Source organism: Poromitra crassiceps, assembly GCF_964638095.1.
Source record: "Poromitra crassiceps genome assembly, chromosome: 11".
NCBI lineage: Eukaryota > Metazoa > Chordata > Actinopteri > Beryciformes > Melamphaidae > Poromitra > Poromitra crassiceps.
Window position 1 is genome coordinate 32728446 of NC_139643.1, and position 23737 is coordinate 32752182.

Here is a 23737-nt window from a genome sequence, read left to right on the forward strand (position 1 = left end):
AAACACATCGAACCTGGCTAAACATCTTGCCGACAGCCACCCCGACCTGTTCAAAGAGTTTAAAGACCGACAGGTTAGCGAACGTGAACGATAAACATACATGCCCTCAAATAAGTCCAACGAGTATTGTGTGACAAGCGAACTTGTTTCACTGAAAAAGTTCGCTTGTCACAATAGCCTACTCGTTTACAGTGAAACACGAGGCAATGTGCTGGAGCACAGATCTCTGCCAAGGAGAAAGTCATGACATGTAACGTTTAGGGGAGGGGACATCAGATGACTGCATACCATGTACAATATTTAATAACACTATGGTCCTCAATGCCAGTGTTATTAAAGCTTTTACATGGTAAGCAGTCATCTGATCTCACCTATCCTAATATTTACAATAATCCCAATTATTAATGATATACGAATTCATTGTAAAAAACACCTAGCCTACACGTATGGGGGGGGGGGGGCTGGGAATACACCACATAATAAGCCTACATTTATGTGTGAAAATAATATATATTACTAGATTAACCATAAATCAGGCACTTCATGTTAATGAAGCTTAGGAGCTGCAAGTACAGAGTACTTTTTTTGGATAAAACAAATAGCTATAATAGTGTAGCAGCTGTGTGAAAATATATTTTATTTATATTATTTATAAGTTTAAACGGTTGACATTCCTTTAAAATATGTTTACAGGAGAGATTATGTTAATTTTACACTAGATAATAAAAGTTCTAGCATGTTCAGCGCCACACGTGGTGGCAGTACTACCAGCATGTAGTAAAATTACTACATGGCTGTGCATTACCTTGTTAAATCAATAAAATAAGTTTTAAGTTCCATGTTTTGTCCCCTCTATTTATTCCAATACTTTTCCTGATGTTTTAGTTTTTTGCCGTGGTATCGTTTCAGTATCGGTATCGAGATACTTAGGCAGGTATCGGTATCGAACTCATAATTTTGGTATCGTGACATCCCTACACCCCTGGTTAGCTCATAGCAAATAGGGTATAATGTAGATAAAAGTCTGGCAGAACAGTTAGACAGTATCGCCACTGTATGATTCTTCAATGAAAGAATACAATGATGCGCAGATGGTATTAATGTCGTGAATATCAATCAGTATGTTGGACTGCAAATGTCAGTGAAAACCTCTACAGGACAGGGAGGCTATTGGTCAGTTGAAAATGTCAAACTAGTCTAAACAATAACCACTCTGTGGTCGAGAAGATCATTCTGTATCATGGAAGTTTAACGTTATTTGGCTGGTGTCTGAACAGTCAAATGAACGTAACGTTTGTCTCTCCCACATGAGAGATGAAGACAGAAGGCAGAATGGGGAAATCCAGATGGAAGAGGCAGTAGAAAGGATGGCCTTTGTGAGGGGTGTGTGCAGAAGACACCCCCCTCCGTGTTCTATCGGTCCATCACATCCATCTCTGCTGATGAACGTGGGTGTGCTCTCGATCATGGAGGTGGGCGGCGGCCGCGGCCATAGATATATATAAAGGCTAGATAGCTTACCCGCGCTGCCGGCCAATGGAGAGCGACGTCGTCGCATGGCGGCCATCTTGCTACAGGGAGCTACTAGGAGTTATGAGCATCTGTTGTTGGGTTAGTATGGCAACATCATATGATCATAACTCCTAGGGAAATGGATGAAACTGCATGAAACTTTGTGCCTGAATCCCTCTCATGGCATAGATGCTTCTGTTTAATTTTGGTGTAATTTGGAGCCCATCAAAAAAATAGTGTTTTTAGTGTTTTTTTTTTTTTTTTTTGGTCTATCTCGGGAACGGAATATGCTTGTAATAAACCAAACCGTTTGTAAATCCGTCAAGATTTCAGCGAGTTATGAGTATTTTTGTCTGTGAAGGTCACCAGCTACCATAGAGCGTACCAGAAAGGCACTGTAGCAAGATGACGGCCGTTCAACGACGCTGCTGACTCCGCCTTAAGCCATCTAGCCTTTATATATATCTATGGCCGCGGCGTCATCCTCATCTTTTTCAGCCTGTCCCTCGGTGTTTCTCCTTCACCCACTCCTCGGCCATCTTTCCCAGTCCACCGCTGAGCTGTTGTTGGACTTGGGCAGCTGCTCCTGCCATGTCAGGCGTGCGCCCTCTGGACAAGGTGGATGAGGGTGTGCTAGATGCGTGTCCGGGTTGACTGCTGTGATGGCCGTGGTGCAGTGAGTGCGAGGACTGTGGGGTGGAGCCGGGGTACTGTGGCGTGCCCAGGGCATGCTGGCTGGGTGTGGTGTAGGAGTAGCTGGGTGTCATCATGGGCATAGCTATGGGCTGCTGCGATGTGGCAAACACATGATAGGGAGAGGAGCTGCCTACTCCTCCCCCTGTGCTCTCGCCGTAGCTGGAGCCCCACTGTGCTGGTGTGGTGTTGGGGCTCTGGCCTGTGACTGCGGTGATGGCACTGAACATCTCAGAAGTCATGTTGCGAGGGAGAGCGTTGATGGCTCGTGTCAGGTCTGCGATGTTGATGTTTGCTGGGGTGGCATTCAGAGATGCAGGTGTCCTTGTTCGGCTGCTGTTGCGGGGCATGATGCCTAGTACAGGCTCCTGGTAATGTTCCTTGAACCAGCGGAACAGTTCATTCACGGTAGAGAACATCTGAGAGCGGTACCGGAAGCCATCTGGGGTGATGGTCACATACTCAATGTGTGGTTTTCCGTGGGGCTGGTAGCCCAGTAGGAACTTTCCTGGAAGAGTCTTACAGGCCGAAATAAAGTAAGGAATGAAAGTAGGCTTCTCCCTCTTCGTTCTGATCAACAGCTCCTCCATTTTCTCTTTTTCTCCTCCATTGCAATCCTGGAAGTATTTATGGACGAGCAAATCACGGGCAAATGCCCCCATTGGCTGAATGTAGCGAGCTGCAATCTCATCCAGATCTTCAAACTCTTCATTATTGATCCAGAGGGTATGTCCCAAGCTGAAGGTGTTCTCTTTGCCCTCTTCTCTCACGTCCACATGCTGGTAAATCTCATCAGCCACTTTCCAGGTGACCGTGAGGTGGTTCTCTCCCTTGCTGCTGGGCCTGATGACCAAGTCTCCCTGGTCCAAGGTCTCCATCATCTTCTCTGCCTGGTTGAAGCTGATGTTGTAGAAGTTGGGATGGACGATCACACGCTTTATATATGGTGTTCGATGCTGTTTCTTCTTGAGCTCCTCATGCTGTTTTTGGTCCTCTGTCTCGGTGTCAAAGTCGTAGTAGCTGTCCTTGGGCAGCTTCCACTTGTTGCCCTTGTCCATTAAGTCCGAGGTGCGGCATGTGAGGTCGACGTGGAATTTCTCTATGTCAATCTTCATGATGCGGCAGTGTACCGTCATGCCCACCTTGACCCTCTCTTCAGGGTGTTTGACCACCTTGTCACTGAGAAACTTGGTGGGAATGAATCCCTGTACGCCGTTATCTAATCTGGTCCGCACCCCGATGGCCTGCCCCGGACATGAGCTGCTGTCAAAGTGGGTCCACACCTCGCTGAGCTCAGGGAAGTTGTCCTGCTGGCAGAAGGGGGAGTGCCACAGTCCTGTGGAGTCATTACGGATGGCCTGGTCATAACTCCACCGGTGAGCGATACCAGTTACTACACTGGTGATCAGCTTCCCTATATAGAAGGTCTCAGGATTCTCCTTAGTGAGCAGGGTGAAGACCTCCTTGGTGTTAGGGACTCTGTAGGGAACTCTCAGGTCTTTGTATCTGCAGCTCAGCTCCGCACGGATATCATACAGTGTAATTCGCTTGTTCCCATAACCCTGTCTCTCCAGCTCTTCAGCAAAGTCGTCCAAGTCCAGATCTTTGAGACATTCTGGGTTTTCCAGGATCTCCTCGAGAGCTCCGGCTGGGTTGGCGTCTTCTGCCAACTCGTCGTATTCCAAGGCGTCCACAGCCATCTTACGAGCCCACTCATATGTCTCAGGGTGCACCCGAGACCCATCCAGAACCTCAATGTAGGAGTCTGTGCTGTCTCCCAGCGAGGCGGTGTCAATCTTGATGAAACCGGCACAGTTGATGAAGACCGTGGGTCCCATGTGACACAACATGCGGAGCTGGGTTCGGTTTTCCAAAAGAGTGTTGTTCTGTTTCAGGATCTTGAGCAGGTGGGACCCCTTCCTTGGTCCCAGGCCACAGACATACTGCACTAAACTCTGAGTGTAAGGATGGGCGATGGCCCTGTTGATGTCCACTCCCACCTTGTTGACCCGGGTGATGAATTCACAGTACAGTGCACTGAGCAGATCCTCCTTCACCACATGTTCCTGAAGTGGGTGCAGTTTGAGACAGAGAATATCTTCATCGCTGCTACAGACATGAGTGTACTCCACCAGAGGATCCTGTATCTTCCTGGCTATCGACACAGCCTGCCGCAACAGGGGAGGGTAATCCTTGAAATCAGCCTCAGACTTCTTGCTGTTCATGTAGAGCATAGCTAATTCATTGTCAACAAGCTCCACTCCCACAGTGGGCAGAGAAGACTCTTGCTCAAGCTCACTGATAGTCCACCTGATGTCCTCCATTATCATATGGGCATCTCTATTCTCCCCAGCAACAGCCACCACATTAGGTTTCTTGCTGCTCAGAAACTTCTTCAGGTTCTCAATGTCATTGGACTTTTTCTCTCTCTCATCCTCCCTAAAGGCGTTCCTCCTCTTCATGAAGTAGGGCAGACGCAGGAAGTCGACCACCTCTCCTTCTCCGTTGATCAGAGCACAGAACACTGGTGTATCTCTACTGGGTGCATAGGCCACCCCCAGTACCCGGATGCCTTTGCCCTGACTCCCATCCATCAGATCATCGTCTTCCTCAACCTGCTGATGTGGTCTGTAAGGAGACACCTTCAGCCACTTGTATAACCGGCGACAGCAGGACATGACAATGTTCTCCTTTGCTTCAGTGATAAGTTTGCTCTTGAGCTCCTTGGACATCTGAGGGTAGAGGAACTGGTTGAGGGATCTCTCTATAGCTAAGGTCCGCTGCCTGTTCCACTCCTGCACCTGGTGACTGAACTCATCTCTGTAGTAGAACTGCTTGATCTCATCAAAGTATGTCTGATTGCCACCATACCCTATAATATCAATACAGATGTGAATGGTGAGCATCCCCTCTTCCTCTGCCAGGCACATCTTCAGGAACTGATCTTCTTTCAGCTCTTTCACGGGCTTGTTCTTGAGATACTTGAACGAATAGGCAAAGTGAGCCTCATCCACCTCCTTTCTGCCCTTCTTAGTGGGCTTGATGTTGATCTTGGCTCTCTCCTGGAAGGTCTCTCTGAGGACATGTCTGACCAGAGGTTCACGGGCAATCTGCATGGCCACCATGAACCTGGTCCCTTCAAGCACTGCCTCAGGTGTGGTGAACTGACTGCAAACATAATCTTTGGCCAGCTCCACAGGCTCGGCAGGGAACTCATCTGTCTTGTGACGCTGGTAGCTGTCTCTCAGATTTTCTCCAAACTGCTCTGGAGTTAATCCAAACTTTTTTGCCAAACCATTGAGGCCTATGCTCTGACAGACGCTGTACATGTCCCTGCGACATGCCAGCTTGAGATCAGGTCCTTTGCATTCCTCTTCTTCCTCTACCTGCAACTCGTCATCACCATCCTCTGACACTTCCTTGATCGTCTGGATCTTCTTTTTGTTGGTCTTGGCAGCGTTCTGCATTTCTGGAATGTGTCGGCCATAGTAAAGTAGGAAGTGGTTGTGCACATCGCTCAGCTCATCAAGGCTCTGGACATCTTTCAGTCTCTCCATATCAGCGGTGTCCAGAGGACAGATGGCATCGGCCAGAGGTTTGTCAGGGTCAGAGATCTGCTCAAACTGGTAGGACTGCATCCTCTGGAACAGACTTGTCAAGTTCTGCTTCCGGGTCTTCAGTTGGGTCCACTTCTCATCCCACCGCCACACCTTCCACAGGTCATTGATTTTCAGCTCCGGGTCCACATATTCTTTCCTGTAGAAAGCTATGAAGGGAACCTCAAACTGTTGATTCCTCATGAAGTTGAGGGCCTCCTTGATCTTGGCAATTGTGCTTGGGCCTTTCCTGCTTAAGTTTGTGGTTGTCCCTCTGTCTAGATAATATGTGCTCTCCTGGCTAGAGATAGTAAGGGTGGAGAAGCCGTGTCTGAAGATCCACTCTGCTTCCTCCTCCAGCTCATTGTCCTCAGCAGGTTTAACAGGGATGGATCTTAAATGGAACCTCTCGGGCATGTCTGTAGAGCGGATCTCATTGTCCTGGTCGGTCATGTGGCTGCTTTCCAGCTCACTGGGCTCATAGATCTCAAAGATGCTCTTCCTCCCCTGCCTCCTCTTTATGTGCTTCTTGGGTCGGTCCCAGCTCTCATCATCCTGGTCCTCTTCCTCCTCCTCAGTCTGATCATAAGCTTCCATGTCGAAGTCAGCAAAATCAAAGTCGCCACCGAAAATCTCCTGGGCCTCTTGGAGGGCTGTATCTGTGTGTACTGAAAATGTCTCGCCTCTCTTCTTGTTGATGGGTTGGCCGTCATCATCTACAATAAAATCATCTATGTCCGACTCCTCATCCTCTCCCTCATCATCAATATCTGGTCGTGGGAGGGGCCCATCGAGCGTCTCTCCCTCCTCCAGCTCTCTGTCTCCATCCCCGTCTCCATGAAAGATTTCATCAGCGATCAAGTCCTTCTCATCATCATCCTCTTCGTCGTCGTCGATCATTTTTACACGGTCATATTTCTTTTTCCTCCTTTTCACTTTAACTCCCAAGTTCTCATAAATTAGGTCAAGATCATCGTCATCCAGGTGATCATCGTATTTGCGCTTTTTGCGTCGATGTCTACCTTCATCTCCTGAGTCACTGGCCCCACCACTGCCACTCCTTTGAGCCTCTTCTTCCTCGTACTCCTCATCATCAATATCTTGTTGTTGGAGAGGTAGATCGAACGTCTCTCCCACGTCCAGCTCTCTGTCTCCATGAAAGGCCTCATCAGCAATCAAGTTCTTCTCATCATCATCCTCTTCGTCATCGTCCATCGTTTTCATATGGTGATATTTCTTTTTTCTCCTTTTCACTTTAACTCCCAAGTTCTCTGCAATTAGATCAAGATCATTGTCATCCAGGTAATCATTGTATTTGTGCTTTTTGTGTCGATGTCTAACTTCATCTTCTGAGTCACTGGTCCCACCAGTGCCACTCTTTTCAGCCTCTTCTTCCTCTTGCTCCTCAACTCCATCAATCAGTCCCCTTAAATTCCCTCGCTCATTCTGGTCTTCTGTGTTCTCTTCTTCCTCTTCATCATCTTCCTCCATAATCCTCTGGGTCTTTTTGGGCTTAAGGTCTTTCTCCTCAAACTCCTCTGACTCTTCAGCCTGATTCTGAATGAAGTCTGACATACTTGCTCGTCTCGCTGCGATGCTATATTCTGTAAATATCTACAATATAATTTGATTGTTTTTTTAAGTTACTTATCGAGTCCTACATGTAGCCTCTGCAGGGAAGGATTTATGACCTCAATGAAGATGTCACAATGTCTAGTCAACGGCAAATACGTTATATGCCAGGCAGCATGTGTGTTACTGATGGCATCACTGATGACATCATCGGTCATCTGGCTGCCTCGCAAAAATATTGCCAGGCACTTGGCTGCCGGCCACCAGTGTTGCCAGGTGGAAATGTTGAATTATCGTACCTGAGCGTCAAAATTATCCGTCTTCCACCACCACTTCAGCCAGGAAGGATTTTGACATCACTGATGACATCACAATTGTTGAGTGACATCACTGATCACATCACAATTGCTCGAGTGACATCACTGATGACGTCATAATTCACTGTCACTGATTATGTATGGGTCTGGGCGGGTCTGGGTTTGCAGTTGGCATCCTTTATGTTGCATTACCGTCTGGATTTATCCATCCACTGTTTCCCTACATTTTGTCCCTGCAAGTCCAACTCCTCAGCCCCCCTGTACCCCTGTTCCTAATACCCTGTTCAAGACAACTCGGACCGCCAGAAAAAATGGGTTCCGACCTGTAAAAAGTGAATTGAACGGTCGTTCAGGCCGGAATTACAGCTCGGAAATTCGGGTATCATTCAGAGCTCCGGTTTCTCCGAGTTGACGTCACAGCCACATCAAAATGGCTACTTGCGTCATTAATGATAATCACAGAATTATTATAAAGACGTTTGTTGACGTTTTAACACACAAGTTGAGTTCTTAATTATGTAATGTTAACGTTTGTGTTTGTATCATCTGTGTTTCGCTCTGTGTGAAATTCAGCATTCAGCATGTTCGGTTAGCATTGTTCGCTAGTAGGTAGCTACCATGCTAACGCAGGTTGCTAGATATAGATAGATAGATAGATAGATAGATAGATAGAGTACTTTATTCATCCCCGTAGGGAAATTCTGGCGTTACAGCAGCAGTAGCATCAATGACATCAACAACTAATTAAACAATAAAAAGTTACACAAATTCCGTAGGTAAGGTGCAGAGGAAAAACAGCAGTTGCTATAGCAACAGTTTGGGTTTTCCCCCCGAGCGGGACGTGCAGCGTGAACACAAATCTGTCCGGGCCGGAGGTTCCGTGTTGAAACCTCTGGCGATGCGGTATCACAATCGTCAATTGGTGGCCAGAGCGATAACGTAATCATCGGCCACTGGTGACTGATGATGTCATGCCAGAGCGATGACATCAATGTCATCATCATCGAGTCAATGGTGACTGATGATGTCATTCCCACTGATGATGTGGGTATTCATTCATTATGAATTCATCATTGATGTCATAGACATTGTGACATCATCATCAGTGATGTCAGACTGTCATCACTGATGTCAGTTGGGCAATTGTGCTGTCATCAGTGATGTCACTCGAGCGATGATGACATTATCTAGTGAGATCATCACTGACACTGTCATAGGCATTGTGACATCATCAGTGAGGTCATAAATCCTTCCCTGCAGAGGCTACAAGTAGGACCAGTGCAGGTACTGACAAGTAGCTCCTACCTGTTGTTTTTGTTCAATACATCACCAGTCTCTAGTCTTAATTAGTCTCATTTTTGCGGGCCGAAATGACAAAGTTTATTTCAGTACCGTTAAAGAAGTCGTCCGAGGTGGACCTGGTAAAACCCTTCTCGAAATTTGTCGCGGCGACATATCCAGCAGTCGAGGAGCAAGGGGAGTATGTCCACGCCGTGGAGAAGCTCAACAAGCTCCGCAAAAGCGCCCTGGGACCGTTGGACAAACATGAGAGCTCGCTGGAGCTCCTGCTGAGATACTATGACCAACTGTGTGCCCTAGAGCCCAAGTTTCCCTTCTCGGAAAACCAGCTCTGCTTAACCTTCACTTGGAAAGATGCCTTTGATAAAGGGCTGTTTGGTGGCTCAATCAAGCTTGCTTTAACCAGTCTGGGCTATGAAAAGACCTGTGTGTTGTTCAATGCTGCTGCGCTGGCCAGTCAGATTGCCTCAGAGCAGAACCTGGACAGCGACGAGGGACTGAAGGCTGCAGCCAGATACTACCAGTTGGCCAGCGGAGCGTTCAGCCACATCAAGGACACGGTGTTGTCAACGCTGAACAGGGAGCCCACCATGGACATCTCTCCCGAGACTGTGGGCACCCTCAGCCTCATCATGCTGGCCCAGGCCCAGGAGGTCTTCTTCTTCTATGCCACCTCAAATAAAATGAAAGATGCTGTAATTGCTAAGCTGGCCAATCAGGCCGCAGATTTCTATGGTGACTCCTTTAAGCAATGCCAGTACAAAGAGAACCTTCCCAAGTATTTGTATTTTCAGGAAGTTTTGCCAGTGCTGGCGGCTAAGCACTGCATCATGCAGGCAAACGCTGAGCTGCACCAGAGCCTCATGGACAAGCAGAAAAAACGCTTCGGTGAGGAGATCGCTCGGTTGCAGCATGCAGCAGAGCTGGTGAGCACGGTGGCGTCTCGTTACGACGAGTACATGTGCATTAAGAACCTGAGTGAGAAGATCAACCGGGCCCTGACCACTGCCAGGAAAGACAATGACTTCATCTACCACGATCGCGTGCCTGAGGTCAAGGCCCTGGAGCATATTGGAAAGGCAACGCTGGCCAAAGCCACCGCCATAACACCCCCACTCAGCCAGAAGTTCACAGACTTGTTTGAGAAGATGATTCCCATGGCAGTGCAACAGTCCATGAGCATTTACAGCCAGAGGAAGGATGAGACCGTCAACAGATTGGTGGTAACTATGAGGGAGGCCACCAACCTCTGCAACGTGGTTTTGGTGTCTCTGAACCTGCCAGCAGCTCTCGAGGACGTGCCAGGAGACCCTATCCCACAATACGTTGCTGAGAAGGGTAGAGGCATTGTGCAGCAGGGAGGACTGCAGAGCATTGAGCAGCTGATCAAATACCTGCCTGAACTACTGACCCGCAACACAGCGATCCTGGACAAGTCTCTGAAGATGCTGGACGATGAAGAAACAACGGACAACGAGCTGAGAGACAACTTCAACCAGCGCTGGAACCGAACCCCCTCTGGGAAACTGTACAAGTCGCTTCGCGCAGAGGGCGCCAAATACCGCAGTGACCTAAACATGGCGGTGCAGGCGGACCAGGTGGTGAGGGAGCGCTACAACAAGCACTGTGGCATGATCGCTCTCTTGTGTAAACCAGAGAACGAGCTCATCGCGGCCAACCCAGCCAAGACACTGCAGGTCAGCGGGGTAGTGAACGTGCTGCGCTCCCAGCTGACCCAGCTAGACCAACTGAAGAAGGAGAGGGAGCGCCTGGAGGCAGAGATCAAGTCTGTGAACTTTGACATGAACACCACCTTCCTGACGGTGCTCTCCCAGGACGGGGCCATCAACGAGGAGCAGCTGTCACTCGGCCAGCTGGACCAGTCGTATGGAGCGTACAACCAGAGCGTACAGGCCAACCTCTGCAGGCAGGAAAAGCTGCTGGGACACGTGCAGACATCCCACCAGGAGTTCATCCGTCTGATGCAGTCCAACTCAGAGGCCAATGGCGGGGTTCTGAAGAAGCTGGCTTCGGCAAACGACAGCTACGTTGAGATCAGCAACACCCTGCGCGAAGGCACCAAGTTCTACAACAACTTTACAGAAATCCTGCTGAAGTTCCAGAACAAGTGCAGTGACATCGTTTTTGCCCGCGAGACAGAGCGGGTTGAACTGCTTAACCATATACTCAAATAATGTTTTTATTTTGTTTGTGATTGGTTGATGTGACGGATCATATTAGCTATTCTGGAAGGTTAGGAATACCTAAGCCTATAAGCAGTTTTTGCTGGAGAATGTTGTATAGATGTAAATATAGGGGAAAGTTCATTTTCAGCACCACCTTCAGTAGTAGTTTAGCAGTTAAGAATTAGAGATACAACTTCTGGGCCAATTTCAGCACCACCTTCAGTAGTAGTTTTGCAGTTAAGAATCAGAGATACAAACAACTAGCAAATGCACTAGAAAAAAAATAAATTGCAATGTAATTCATGTATTTTCATTGTTGTCAATGTGCTTTTCTAATGCACAGCTCAGTGTAACTACAAGGAGTCTGTGTTGGCTAATTTCCCTGACCTAAATACTGAGGTGATGTCCTACTGACGAGTCTGTGTACGTCTGTATGTCTGTTTATTGCACGGACACAGTCACTGATCGTTGATGTAATATTCTATAACAATATTTCTCCTCCAGGGGAAGGAGGAGATGCTCACGAGCATCCCTTTCGCTCGGCCCCAGGACGCGGGCCCGTCCGTTGCCATAGTGACCAAAGTCAACCGCATCCAGGACCAGCTGGTGAAGAAGCATGACGTGGAACTGCACATGCACCTCAACCGGCTGGAGATCGCCCCGCAAATCTATGGCATGTGAGTACATTCAAATTCAGTGAGTCTATTCCTTTTCTTCACTGTAGGCTAGGGCTTTCACAGACTAGTTGACTATCAAAACCATTAGTCGACACCGCATCACAGTCCACTAATCATTCATCTATGGTTTTAAGAATAAACAATATAAATAAATAATTAAATAAATCGAATGTAGATTTGATTGAACAATCATTTTTTACATCATGCCATGTTGAATAAACAGAATGTAAGGTATTTAGAGAGGGAAAGACAGTCAAACAGTCTATCTCCAGCTCAGACAAGTTGCTGGGGTTTAGTGGCTCATTTGTAAACAGCCTCTCAGAGCCAATCAAGGACTCTGCTATTTCACATACCCCCAAGTTAGTCCCGCCTACATTAGTGAACCTTTTACTGGCTGTTTTTGAGACCTTTTTGATGAGAATTGATCATTCTTATTAGGTGAAACAAATATGATATATCTCGCGTGACTAATAGACTAGTCGGCTACCTTTTGGGAGTAGTCGATGACTACTAAAATTCAGTAGTCGTGAACTCCCTACTGTAGGCTACCTCAGCATAATTTTCCTGACTTTGTGTGTGTGTGTGCGTGTCTGTGTCTGTGTCTGTGTGTGTCTGTGTGTGTGTGTGTGTGTGTGTGTGTGTGTGTGTGTGTGCACCCAGCCGGTGGGTGCGTCTGCTGTTTGGCCGTGAGTTCCCTCTCCAGGACCTGCTGGTAGTCTGGGATGCCCTGTTTGCAGACAGCATCACTCTGGACCTGGTGGACTACATCTTCGTGGCCATGCTGCTCTACATCCGAGACGCACGTAAGTTCCATTTATCATATTAAAACAATGGTTGTTGCGCCATGCAATTTTGTCATAAAACATTTAATGAAATAGTTGCATAGTATTCACCTTATGTAGAAGAGACAGTCTGGCTTGAGAGTCTTAACAGGAAGTGTAAACACAATCGGAAGTTCTGATTGTGTTTGCACTTCCTGTGACTCTTAAACCTAGTCTGACTCATACAGTATGTGAGTCAAACTAGGTTTGACCAGGTGAGCCAGACTAGTTTGAGCAGGTGAGTCAGACTAGTTTGAGCAGGTAAAACAGCTGTCATTTTGAACAGAAAGTCGTGACACAATGGGTCAACTGGGCGGGGCTACATATGGTGAATACCTTTAACTCATAATGCCTCACTAATAATGCATTTGTGTCGGTCTCTTTCAGTGATCGCTAGTAACTTCCAGACCTGCCTGGGTCTGCTCATGCACTACCCTCCTATAGGAGACATCCACGCTCTGCTACATAAGGCTCTCTTCCTCCGAGATCCCAAGGTAAGCAAACACAGTCGGACTGACAAATTAATCAGGGGTTATCATATATATCCCCTTTTTATTTTCTCCACGATGACGTGTTTGTATATTTTAATTTCCCTTGTACCACCGTGTGGTATATCAAGTGCTTCCATTATACGTGAAAGGGAAATCCCTCTCCCCAGGCTGAACATGAAAATGTTATTTTTAGTTTCTAAACATGGCAAGTACTGTACATAGTGTGTTTGCCTTAGGGTTGTACCTGCACCCCGATGTAATAAAGTAGTAGAGGTCTGACCTCAATAAGAGGAGGACACCAAGAGTGAAAACGAGCTGCTGATGCTTTTAGAAATACTGCCCTGTTAAAAGTGAAAATACAGCCCTCCGGGTAGTGTAGTGGTAGATTACTTGCCCACCAATACGAGGGCCGTAGGTTTGAACCCCCGTGTTACCTCCGGCTTGGTCAGGCGTCCATAGAGGGCACAATTGGCCGTGTCTGCTGGTGGGATGCCGGATTTAGTGTATGTGTCCTGGTCACTGCACTAGTGCCTCCTCTGGTCGGTCGAGGCACCTGTTTGGGGAGGAGGGAAACTCGGGGGAATAGCATAATGCTCCTGCATGCTACGTCCTGCGCTGAAACTCCTCGCTGTCAGGTGAAAAGAAGCAGCTGGCGACTGCACATGTATTGGGCGTGTTAGTCTACGGCTCTCCCTAGATCAGCAGAGGGGGTGGAGCAATGACCGGGGCAGCAGGGAAATTGGGCAAGTACAATTGGGAGGGGGGGGGGGGGGGGGGGGGGGTCAGAAAAGAAACTTGATCATAAAAATAAAATGTGAAAATAACATGTGAAGGTGCAAAAGTGTCATTTTTGCCATAACTGTACAAAACGCTAACACACATCTCTATCTCGCTGGCTCGCTGTGCCACTCTCTCTCACAGTCACACACTCTCTCTCTGTTTCTCTCCCTCTCACACACAATCCAGAAGGCCCACATTCCTTCACTTCTGATTCCATCTAAGCCAGGTGTTGACGTGTGTGTGTATGTTAAGAGCTGACAGCACCGCTTCTTTGACCTGACCCAACAGTGTTGCACTATTCGGGTCCAAACCATCCTCCTCTCCAGGGCCACTGACCCGTACATCCAAAACACACCAACTCGCCACACTCCTGTCCACTATCGCTCCCTGGGATGGGGATCCAGGAAGTGGCTGATCCAGTATGACAGCAGCACCCTTAGGTGCACCACCATGTCACACCATATCCGCATCACACCTGGCGGGGCGTCGCTTCTAATGACGGGAGGAGGGGGGCCGGAAAGAGGTTCACTGGCTCATAAAGACTGACTCAGTCAGAAACACCAAGGCTCCCATGCATGCGTGCGCACACACACACACACACACACACACACACACACACACACACACACACAAACACACACACAGATTTGAGGTTGACTGGTCTCCCCTCCCACATGTTTACACTTTATTTGACTTATTTATGACACACATCAGAGGCGGCCTTTTCCACTGACTTCTTAAGGCACTAATACATTCTTCCCCTTCTAGAACAATCCACGGCCCGTCAACTACCAGTTCCAGCAGAACCTGGACTACTACAAGACCAGGGGAGCTGACCTGGTGAACAAGAGCCGGTAAAACACACACAATCTGTTTTTCTCTACAGTATGTAACACACACACACACACACACACACACGCGTACCAGAGCGTACCAGAGCATGTGAGTGGAGCGGAGCGGGGGGATTTTGGCTTGAGCGGTGAGCGGGGACCAGAGCGGTACTGCATCGAAAGTTGGAGCGGCACCGATCACCCGCTCAGTCCCGCTCCAGTTTTGATCGCAACATGTTCGAACCAGAATGCATCCGTTTCGTGGCCATGTGCACGCCCACTATTTGAGTCTATGAGACTCCTCAGGCTATTATTGAACATGTAATAAGCGGTATACTTATTCCTTTTCTGCCTCGTGCTCTTGCATCTCTGCATACTGAGAGCCGCACTGTGATGCCGCTCTGTTTGAAGTTGAATTTCATTGCACAAGCACACCGTTTCTTTATCAGCTTTTTTTTCATTAGTTTCTATTAATCTATATAGTAGTAGTCTATATCTATGTAGTCTGATAATTCATGAGAGAATTGTGACTATTTTTTCTGCCAGCATTCGTCATTTTCCCCTTGGCACACAAGCCGCACATAAAGACACAACGAACATGCAGCTGACTCTGCTGAGCTTATAAAGAGAAAACATCGCACGGATGCAACTGGGACGTATCCTCAGTGATGTACCCTGGGGTCATAGGATGTTTCGGGTCTCGCAACATCATACACCCTCGCTCAGGTGACCCAGCCGGGGCTGGCCAAGCCCCAACTTATGTCCCAGTAGCTACCCACGGTCAGCCCTCTGGGAAGGGTCGAAGGTGGTCACGTGGTCAGGGCCACTCAATCCGCTGCTCCGGAACTACTCTGCCGGGACCGGGGGGGAGGGCTCTGGTACGTAGAGGGACCGGGCTCTGTGGGTTGCCACCCGGCCGGGCTCCTCCCTCGTCTCACCAGGTCTAGGACCTGTGCGCTGCACCAGACTCCCCCGCTCCAAACATCTCATTCCGATGTGATGGTATCTTGGTGGATACCATGCAGCACCAGTACTTGGTGGCACTGCAGACTCCACTTGCGGCTTGAATGGCCCTCCTAGAAGGCCTCTCGTGGATTGTTGGGCTTCTTCCTCACGGAAGACGCAGGCTGGGGCGCTAACCCATACTGCTCCCGGGTGCCGTCCCTGTTCCGGCTGTCAACTGTCTCTCCAGTGGTCACTAGTCTATTCCTGGTTGTCACGTAGTCTATTCCTATGAGTCACTGGCTAAGCCAGGCTAACTTATAAAGAGAAAACATTGCATGGATGCAACTGGGATGTATCCTCAGTGATGTACCCTCATGTTATTTGTAGTGTTTTGGCTGTCAGAAGGTCATATGTTGAGTTGGACTTTTGATAAGAAATTTTTGTTTTAGCCAGATTTATAGAAAATGCCTGGCGACTAAGACAGGGAACATTGTACCCAGTATAATTGTTTCTGGAAAGTGAATGTCTCAGTGAAATACCCTTTCTTTTCTTTTCTTGATTCTGTACAAAGGTATATTATGATTTGTTGTGTGGCCATCTTGGCTATTGTAAATATGATATAGTGTCTTGTAAGCCCATATGGGCTGTGCACCCAGGTGCATGACACTCAAATGAAAATATCAATCAATCAATCAATCAATCATGTAGTGAGCAATGCCCATTGCCCAGGCGTTGAAACGCAAATTAAAACGCCCTGGCCTTTTTATCTTTTTTATTATTTTGAGCGAAGCGGTGAGTGGGAGCGGGTCAAATCTGTATCGAGCGGGAAGCGGTCTGGAGCTGAGCGGCTGTGAGCGCTGGAGCAGGTGGAAAGGGCTGCTCCGTGAGCGAAGAGCGGTAATTATCACCGCTCACATGCTCTGGCGCGTACACACACACACACACACACACACACACACACACACACACACACACACACACACACACACACACACACACACACACACACACTGTATCATCCAGCTACGCATACATAGTGGACAAATCAAAAGTCGACACATCTTTTACAATTTTCCAGTTTTGTCTTTCTTTGGATTCGATTAGGATTAAGTTCCTTTGGAGAAATATCCAGATGTGGTAAATTTGTAGAGAAAACGCATTGACAGCTGTTACCAAAGCACCTACTGAGTATTAATAGAAGTGCTGCACACTTACGCAACCAAGGTTTAATTGTTTTTTACTAGGGCTGCAACTGATTGTTTTCATTTTCTCAATTAATAGATTAGTTGTTTGGTCTAAATTTTAGACCAAAAATAGAATCGATTTTTCACCATTGTCTTACATTTAACTCTAAAATGACTCTAAAATGTAAGAAAATGGTGAAAAATGTCGAGGGCCGCATGGTTCCCGCCCCGTGTTGCCTCCAGCTTTGTCGGGCATCTGGACATGGGTATGTGTCCTGGTTGCTGCACTAGCGCCTCCTCTGGTCGGTCCAGGGGTATGTGTCCTGGTTGCTGCACTAGCGCCTCCTCTGGTCGGTCCGGGCTCCTATTCAGTGGGGAGGGGAACTGGGGGAATAACGTGTTTCTCCACACCCTCCCCAGATCGGCAGAGGAGAAATTGTGCATGTTTTCTCATTCACCACTTATGTCATGTTGTGTCTCCTCCCTCTCTCCAGTGCCAGTGCCAGTGGCAAAGCAGCCCCTCTCAACATCAACAAGGTATCCAGCAGCCTGCTGAACTTTGGCAGGAAGCTGATCGCCCCGGCCATATCGGGGGGGTCCGGCGGCGTCTCGTCCATCAACAGCGAGGTGCAGTCGGCCGCCTCCCCCTCTCTCGCCCCGCCGCACCCGCTGGCTGAGCCTCCGCCGGCCCCACCGCAGACCCACAGCCACCCCCAGGCCCAGCACTATCGCCTGCTCAAGTCCGAGAGCATGCCTGTTCATCTCAGCAAAGGTGGGCACAGGGGCGCACATGCACACACACACACACACACACACACACACACACACACACACACACACACACACACTGCAGAGACCAACTGCTTCTCATATATAACAGGGTGCATTTTAGGTGAGGTCACGCTGTCTAATTAACTACCCACTTCTTGCATTAATGTCATTGTCAGCAATAATGTAACTGCATGTACAAATTAACACAAGTATAGGTTATATTGAATTTCTGCAACTCGTGTGTGTGTGTGTGTGTGTGTGTGTGTGTGTTTGTGTGTGTGTGTGTGTGTGTGTGTGTGTGTGTGTGTGTGTGAGTGAGAGTGAGAGAGATACTGTGTATTCTAGTATAGCTATCTTAGTGAGGACCAATTTGAGTTTTATACCTGGGAAGTGAGGACATTTTGGCCAGTCCTCTCTTTCTCACACCCCTTCAAAGGGCTGTTTGAAGGTTAAGACTTAGTTATAAGGGTTAGGTTAGAATTTGGTTTAGGTTAGGCTTAGGCATTTGTTGTGGGGCGGCACAGTAGTTCAGTGGTTAGCACTGTCGCCACAGAGCAAGAAGGTCGTGGGTTCGACTCTCTACCCCGGTCCTCTCTATATGGAGTTTGCATGTTCTCCCCGTGTTTGCATGGGTTTCCTCCCACAGTGATATGTTGTGTTTGTGTAGTATCGCAATGTAATCTAGTATAGTCTAGTATGTAAGTAACGTGTAGTCTACTCTGTATATGATGTATGTATCCTATGTTGTGTGTAGATATAGGATGTAGTATACAGTATGACTGTAATGATGCTATGTAAAGCCCTTTTAGACATGCTGGTGATAAGTGGCTATAAACCGACTTAACTGAACTGTTAAGGCTAGGGAGTCCATTATGTCAATGAATGTCATCAGTAAGATACCTGTACGTACGTACGTGTGTGTGTGTGTGTGCGTGCGCGTGCGGGGCAGCAGCATCAGCCTTGACTCTCCCATGTGTTAGATGTAGTTTCAGGCGGCGTGTCTCAGGTCTCTCTCCCAGCCCAGACTCACACTGACACACAAGGTAACTGCTGCCATGGCAACCGTTTGTGTGTCTACCCTCCTCCCCCCGTGTGTCATTGCTGCATGTCTGTCCACCTAGTATGTAATCTGACTGGTCCCCTCATCCTTTCCTCCTGCTTCATCCAATGCCAACCAAAGTCCAGATTTTCATTGATCATCTAACATTCACCATCCAAAATCCAACTTGATGATAATAATAATAATAATAATTGATTGATTGCATTTATATAGCACCTTTCTAATTTATATACTCAAAGCGCTTCACATAGACTCTACAATACACGTTTGCATGTAATATCAACCTTTGAGCAGCAGAGGGCGACTAAAGCTGCCCACATCACATCATTGGAAAGGAAGCCCATGACATCAGTATGATAGGTTGAGGCGATGTCTTGTCATAGACGCTGGGTTAGCTGGCTCAGCCTGGCTGGGGGCGTGGTCAGGGTCGGGTAAATCCCCCGTTCGATCCATTCAGCAAAGTTAGAATGTAGCTGCTAGCCCAGCGCAGGCAGACACGATCAGGGATTTAACCACCGCAGTAAACGCACATCTGAACAGACGTCTTGTGTTCTGCTCTAGAACCCCCAAACCTGTAGTTTAGAGCCACAGCACCGTCCTTTGCTGAGTCAGCCCATTGAGATATATGGGCTCACCAGCCGTATAACATTTTGTGGGTGTTCCCACACATGCCGACTGTCTCCATAGAAGTGTTGGGGCGTCTTCAGTCAAACGTGTGTTCTGAACATGAGCTCCAGAGCTTGTCCTGTGTTTATGTTTCCTTTCTATATTACAAGGACTCCAAATGCTGAGTTTACAATAGTTTACAATCAGAAATGTCCAGCTGGCGACCTCTTGTGCCTCCTAACCCTCTATGCACTTATTCAGATATTCAAATATTAACAAGACTTATTTCTTTATTTATTCATTTTATGGGTTTAAATGTTTTTATTTATTTGAAAATGTATTTTCTTTTTTACTTTACGGTACTTTCTTTTTATTTCCTTGTTTTTATTCTGTCATCAAAATGACATACTGTAGAGAGAGAGAGATGTGTTAGGTATGTAGATATTCTCTTCTCTCTCTAACTTTCTCTTACTGTAGATTTCACTTCACAAGGCTGTTCTATTTCAGTTGTTTGTTTCTCTCTCTCCCTCTCTCTCAGGCCAAAGCTTCAGGACGATAAGCTCCTCCCCCAGCACAGAAAGCCTCTCCGGTGGGCACGGTCTCTCCACCGCCTCCCCGCCCCTCCCCCCCTCCAGAGGAAGTGACGTCAGCACTTCGTCGCCGCCCCTGTCCGCCACCAAGAAGGAGTCGTTCTTCAACATCACTCGCTCGCGCTCCCACAGCAAGAGCATGAGCAAGAAAGAGTCGGTGAGCTGTTTGACCTTTGACCTTTGCCCAACCTCCTTCTCATAGCCTTCCACTTTGGTTCTTTACCTCTAACCCTCTTTTGTGTGTGTGTGTGTGTGTGTGTGTGTGTGTGTGTGTGTGTGTGTGTGTGTGTGTGTGTGTGTGTGTGTGTGTGTGTGTGTGTGTGTGTGTGCGTGCGTGCGTGCGTGCGTGCGTGCGCATGGTCTTATCAGGACGAGGATTTCGAAGCCCAGGTGTCTTTCCTGCAGGGCCAGATCAACGACCTGGAGGCCATGAGCAAGTACTGCGCCAAAATGATGAACGCACACATCTGTGAGTTCGCCATGACTATCTAAACATGTAGTTCACCATGTGATAGGGCTGCACAATTAATCGAGTAATAATCGTGATCAAGATTTAGGTTTCCCGCAATCACGAAAACGGCAAAATCAAACATCGAGATCAAACGTACCGCGTTGGGTTTAGCAGTGTTGCTCTTGTGTTGTGAATCCAGCGCACCGCTTTCCCTCACAGTTCAGCTCCAGCTGAGAACAAAGAGGCGTGTTTACTTTTAAACCTTCCTTGGTAGAAGATGACAGTTCAAAGAAACCCTGACTTTGTTTTTCAGTTCAATAAATGTATGATGTTCCCAAAGTCAATGAGTAATCGTGTTAACACATTCACTGCCAGCCTTTTTTTTTTTTTTACTGTAGGTAGGTTCTGCCAGAGGTTTTTTTTGAGGATTCTGGATCATTTTACAAGAGCCGAGGATTATTTTCTGCTTGGACTTTGTGAACAGAAAGTTCACAAAAGTACTAATAGAATGTGTGCTTTCTCTGTCTAAAAGAGTTAGTTTGTAGAGTTAGTAGTTATGTAGATATTAGCCGTTGAGTACAGCATGGTTTCAGCGTCTGAGAGTGAAAGCTGAGATAATCGCAGTTTTGTGAAATTCAATCAAACAGGCAGAACAGTCACTTTAACCATTTATTTTTGGCATCAGTGAGAGATCAAAGACCGTCAATTTTTTTTTTTTTTTTTTAAGACGAGATATCTCGTCTTTGGCAGTCAACGGTTGGATTCTGTAAGACGAGATATCTCGTCATTGGCAGTGAACGTGTTAAATAATTGTGATCTCAATATTGAGCAAAAAGAATCATGATTATCATTTTGACCATAAATGTGCAGCCCTACTATGTGACCATAAACCTGTAGTTCACCATGTGACCGTATAAACATGTGTATCATCATTGTCTGGATGGTTGTATAGCTAGACCAGTGAGTGACAGCTTGTCTCATCTCCACAGGTAAAATCCAGGAAGTGATTCTTCAGGAACACTTGGAGAAAGAGGACGAGGTCCTGATATCACTGGCTGGACTCAAACAGGTGTGTACAGTATGCGTGGGCCGGATATACAGTACTTGTGTTAATCATACACTCCTGACGTGTGTGTGTGTGTCTTTTTTCCCCTCATTGCTCTAACCTCTCTTGATCCTTCCTGGTAGATCAAGGACATCCTGAAGGGGGCGCTGCGCTTCAACCAGAGCCAGCTGGAAGCCGAGGAGAACGAGGAGATCAGCATCGCGGATGACCACTACACCTCCATGGCAGCCAACAGCCACCGCCGCCAGCAGCGCCGAGGCTCGGGGCAGGCCGGCAGCGTGAGCACGGACGAGAAGGAGGAGGAGCAGGAGCAGGAGCAGGAGCAGGAGCAGGCGCCGACCCCGCCGGAGCAGCAGGTTAATAGATAGTTTTCCCATAAACAAGCCGTGGAGATGGGAGTGGTTAGGCAGCTTTGGTTCACATAGCTTCCTTCTATATTCCTCCACCATAAAATGCCAACACAATTTAAAATAACCAGAGGACTCAAATCACATGCTCCTGTTAAACCCCATCTGAATAAGAACATGAGGGACAGAGTAAACAGGGGCTGGTTGAACCTAAAACCGACACCATGTCGCTTCGTCTCGTGCCTCCAGGTGGCGTCTTCCCTGGGCTCGGAGGGCAAGAACTGGGACGACTACATCCTGGTGTCCCAGGACGGAGACCTGCAGGCCCCTGAGGGCGGGGGAGGGGGCGGGGCCGAGGCCGAGGCCGAGCGCATCCCTCCCGTGCGGCGAGGGCGCGGCGCGGTGCGGATGGAGCCGGAGGGCGCGGCGGGGAACTTCCACGACCCCCTGACGGCCGGCACCGCCTCGGGCACCTCCAGCCCGGACGAGGGCTCCACCCACAGCAAAGACTCTGACTTCACCATCGTCAACCCCAACGACCTGTGAGCCGCGCTTCTGCACCCCCCTCTCCTCCCCCTGTATCGTACAGGGGGATCAGAGGAGGGCGGGGGAGGGGGCGGGAGGGGGAGTCTGCAGTTTGTCAAAGCTGCTGCTGGATAGAAACTTGCACACGTGGACTGTGACACTTTGTCACCAAAACCTTCTACTTTGTCTCTTAATCTGTGCCACTTCAGTCCTGTCTAACCTGATGCTGTAATCTCTCCCCTCGACCTAATGCCTGTCTTCTTCTTACGCTTAATGGGCCTTCTTCTCACGCCTCACTCAGCATTACTTTTAATTGTAGTGCCCTGCTCTACCAAGAGAGGGCGCCATTGACCTGCTAACTGTCGCCACATGATTACTCCAAGTGTTGGACCTCATACTGAATTTACTGGGGGGGGGGGGGGGGGGAGGATCCCCCCCCCCCCCAAGCTCACTACTAACCGGAGTGTCGCACTCTGTTTCTCCTGAATGTGGAAATCTGGCCATACCTCTGTCTGTGCGCGTGTGTGTGTGTGTGCGTGTGTGTGTGTGCGTGCGTGTGTGTGTCCGTGCGCCCATGTGCGTCTGTCTCTCAGAGGAAGCTCTTACCTCCATTCATCTTCTCTCTGACACTAAAAGGAAGATGTCCTGATTCTGTGTCGGTCGTCGACGGCAACTTCCTCCCCATCTTCTTAAACCAGTGCCTCAGACCATTATTTTCCACTCAGCCAGACAAGACCTGACTCTGCTCTTATTCTTTTTGTTACCTTTTTTTTTTTAAAGAAAATATTTTAATCCGTAGACCTGCGTTTCCTGCAAATGATTAAATTATGGAATAATGTCTGTTTTTCTTTCCTTTTTTTATTGATTCCAATGTGGATATTTTTACGTGGTAATTGACAGTTTATCGTTTCTCATGTTGTCACTGAGTTGTTCTCGCTTCCTGTGGTAGCCATGTAAAGCAGTGCACACGAAGGATATCCCTCTAGCTGCCCATCCAGTATAATTAACTCTAGACCAATAAAACTACATTGCTCTTGCTACATAGTGACGTTACTGTGTTTGCTTGGGGAATGCTGCATGTGCGGGAAATACATGGATGCAGAATGGTTTACATGCTTGTTAGTAATAGGCTCATATGTAGGCATATGTCTGAATGATGTCAACTTTTGTAAGAGTATTACAGTAATACATTTACAGCAGGGCTTCTCAAAGTGTTGATGACTGAGGGCCAATTTAGGGAACCAACAACACAAAATAATTCCAAATCGTGCTGTTTTTGCATATTTTCTGAAGATTTCTTTTTTTTCAGCGCATGCACAATACCTGCCAACATTAGGCTGTGAAAAAGAGGACCCCTTTGAAAATGGTTTTCCCCTTGCAAAAATTTAGCCTAACTTTGGAGCGTTATTTAGCCCTCT

At 47.8% G+C, this 23737-nt stretch overlaps 1 protein-coding gene and 2 pseudogenes across 5 annotated transcripts in view; 2 read left to right on the forward strand and 1 right to left on the reverse strand.

Moving 5' to 3' along the window:
* Window positions 1–23426, forward strand: part of tbc1d5 (TBC1 domain family, member 5) — a 44290-nt gene extending 20864 nt beyond the window's left edge. For 2 of the 3 annotated variants that reach the window (XM_083646543.1, XM_083646544.1), the window contains 11 exons: window positions 11680–11852; window positions 12513–12655; window positions 13061–13167; window positions 14713–14798; window positions 17398–17675; window positions 18655–18717; window positions 19879–20087; window positions 20300–20399; window positions 21371–21450; window positions 21570–21803; window positions 22044–23426. In XM_083646543.1, coding sequence (XP_083502669.1) covers window positions 11680–11852; window positions 12513–12655; window positions 13061–13167; window positions 14713–14798; window positions 17398–17675; window positions 18655–18717; window positions 19879–20087; window positions 20300–20399; window positions 21371–21450; window positions 21570–21803; window positions 22044–22340 — 1770 coding nt within the window. In that variant the 3' untranslated portion in view covers window positions 22341–23426. The remainder of the gene's footprint in view (window positions 1–11679; window positions 11853–12512; window positions 12656–13060; window positions 13168–14712; window positions 14799–17397; window positions 17676–18654; window positions 18718–19878; window positions 20088–20299; window positions 20400–21370; window positions 21451–21569; window positions 21804–22043) is intronic. The other variant, XM_083646545.1, reaches the window with a different exon arrangement.
* LOC310785193 (transcription elongation factor SPT6-like) lies at window positions 1978–7376 on the reverse strand (annotated as a pseudogene). The gene is made up of 2 exons: window positions 7178–7376; window positions 1978–6871 (listed from the first exon to the last, which is right to left on the reverse strand). The product of its transcript is annotated as a transcription elongation factor SPT6-like (transcript).
* On the forward strand, window positions 9061–11184 carry LOC310785698 (programmed cell death 6-interacting protein pseudogene; annotated as a pseudogene). The gene has a single exon. The product of its transcript is annotated as a programmed cell death 6-interacting protein pseudogene (transcript).
* Window positions 23427–23737: the final 311 nt, after the last annotated feature.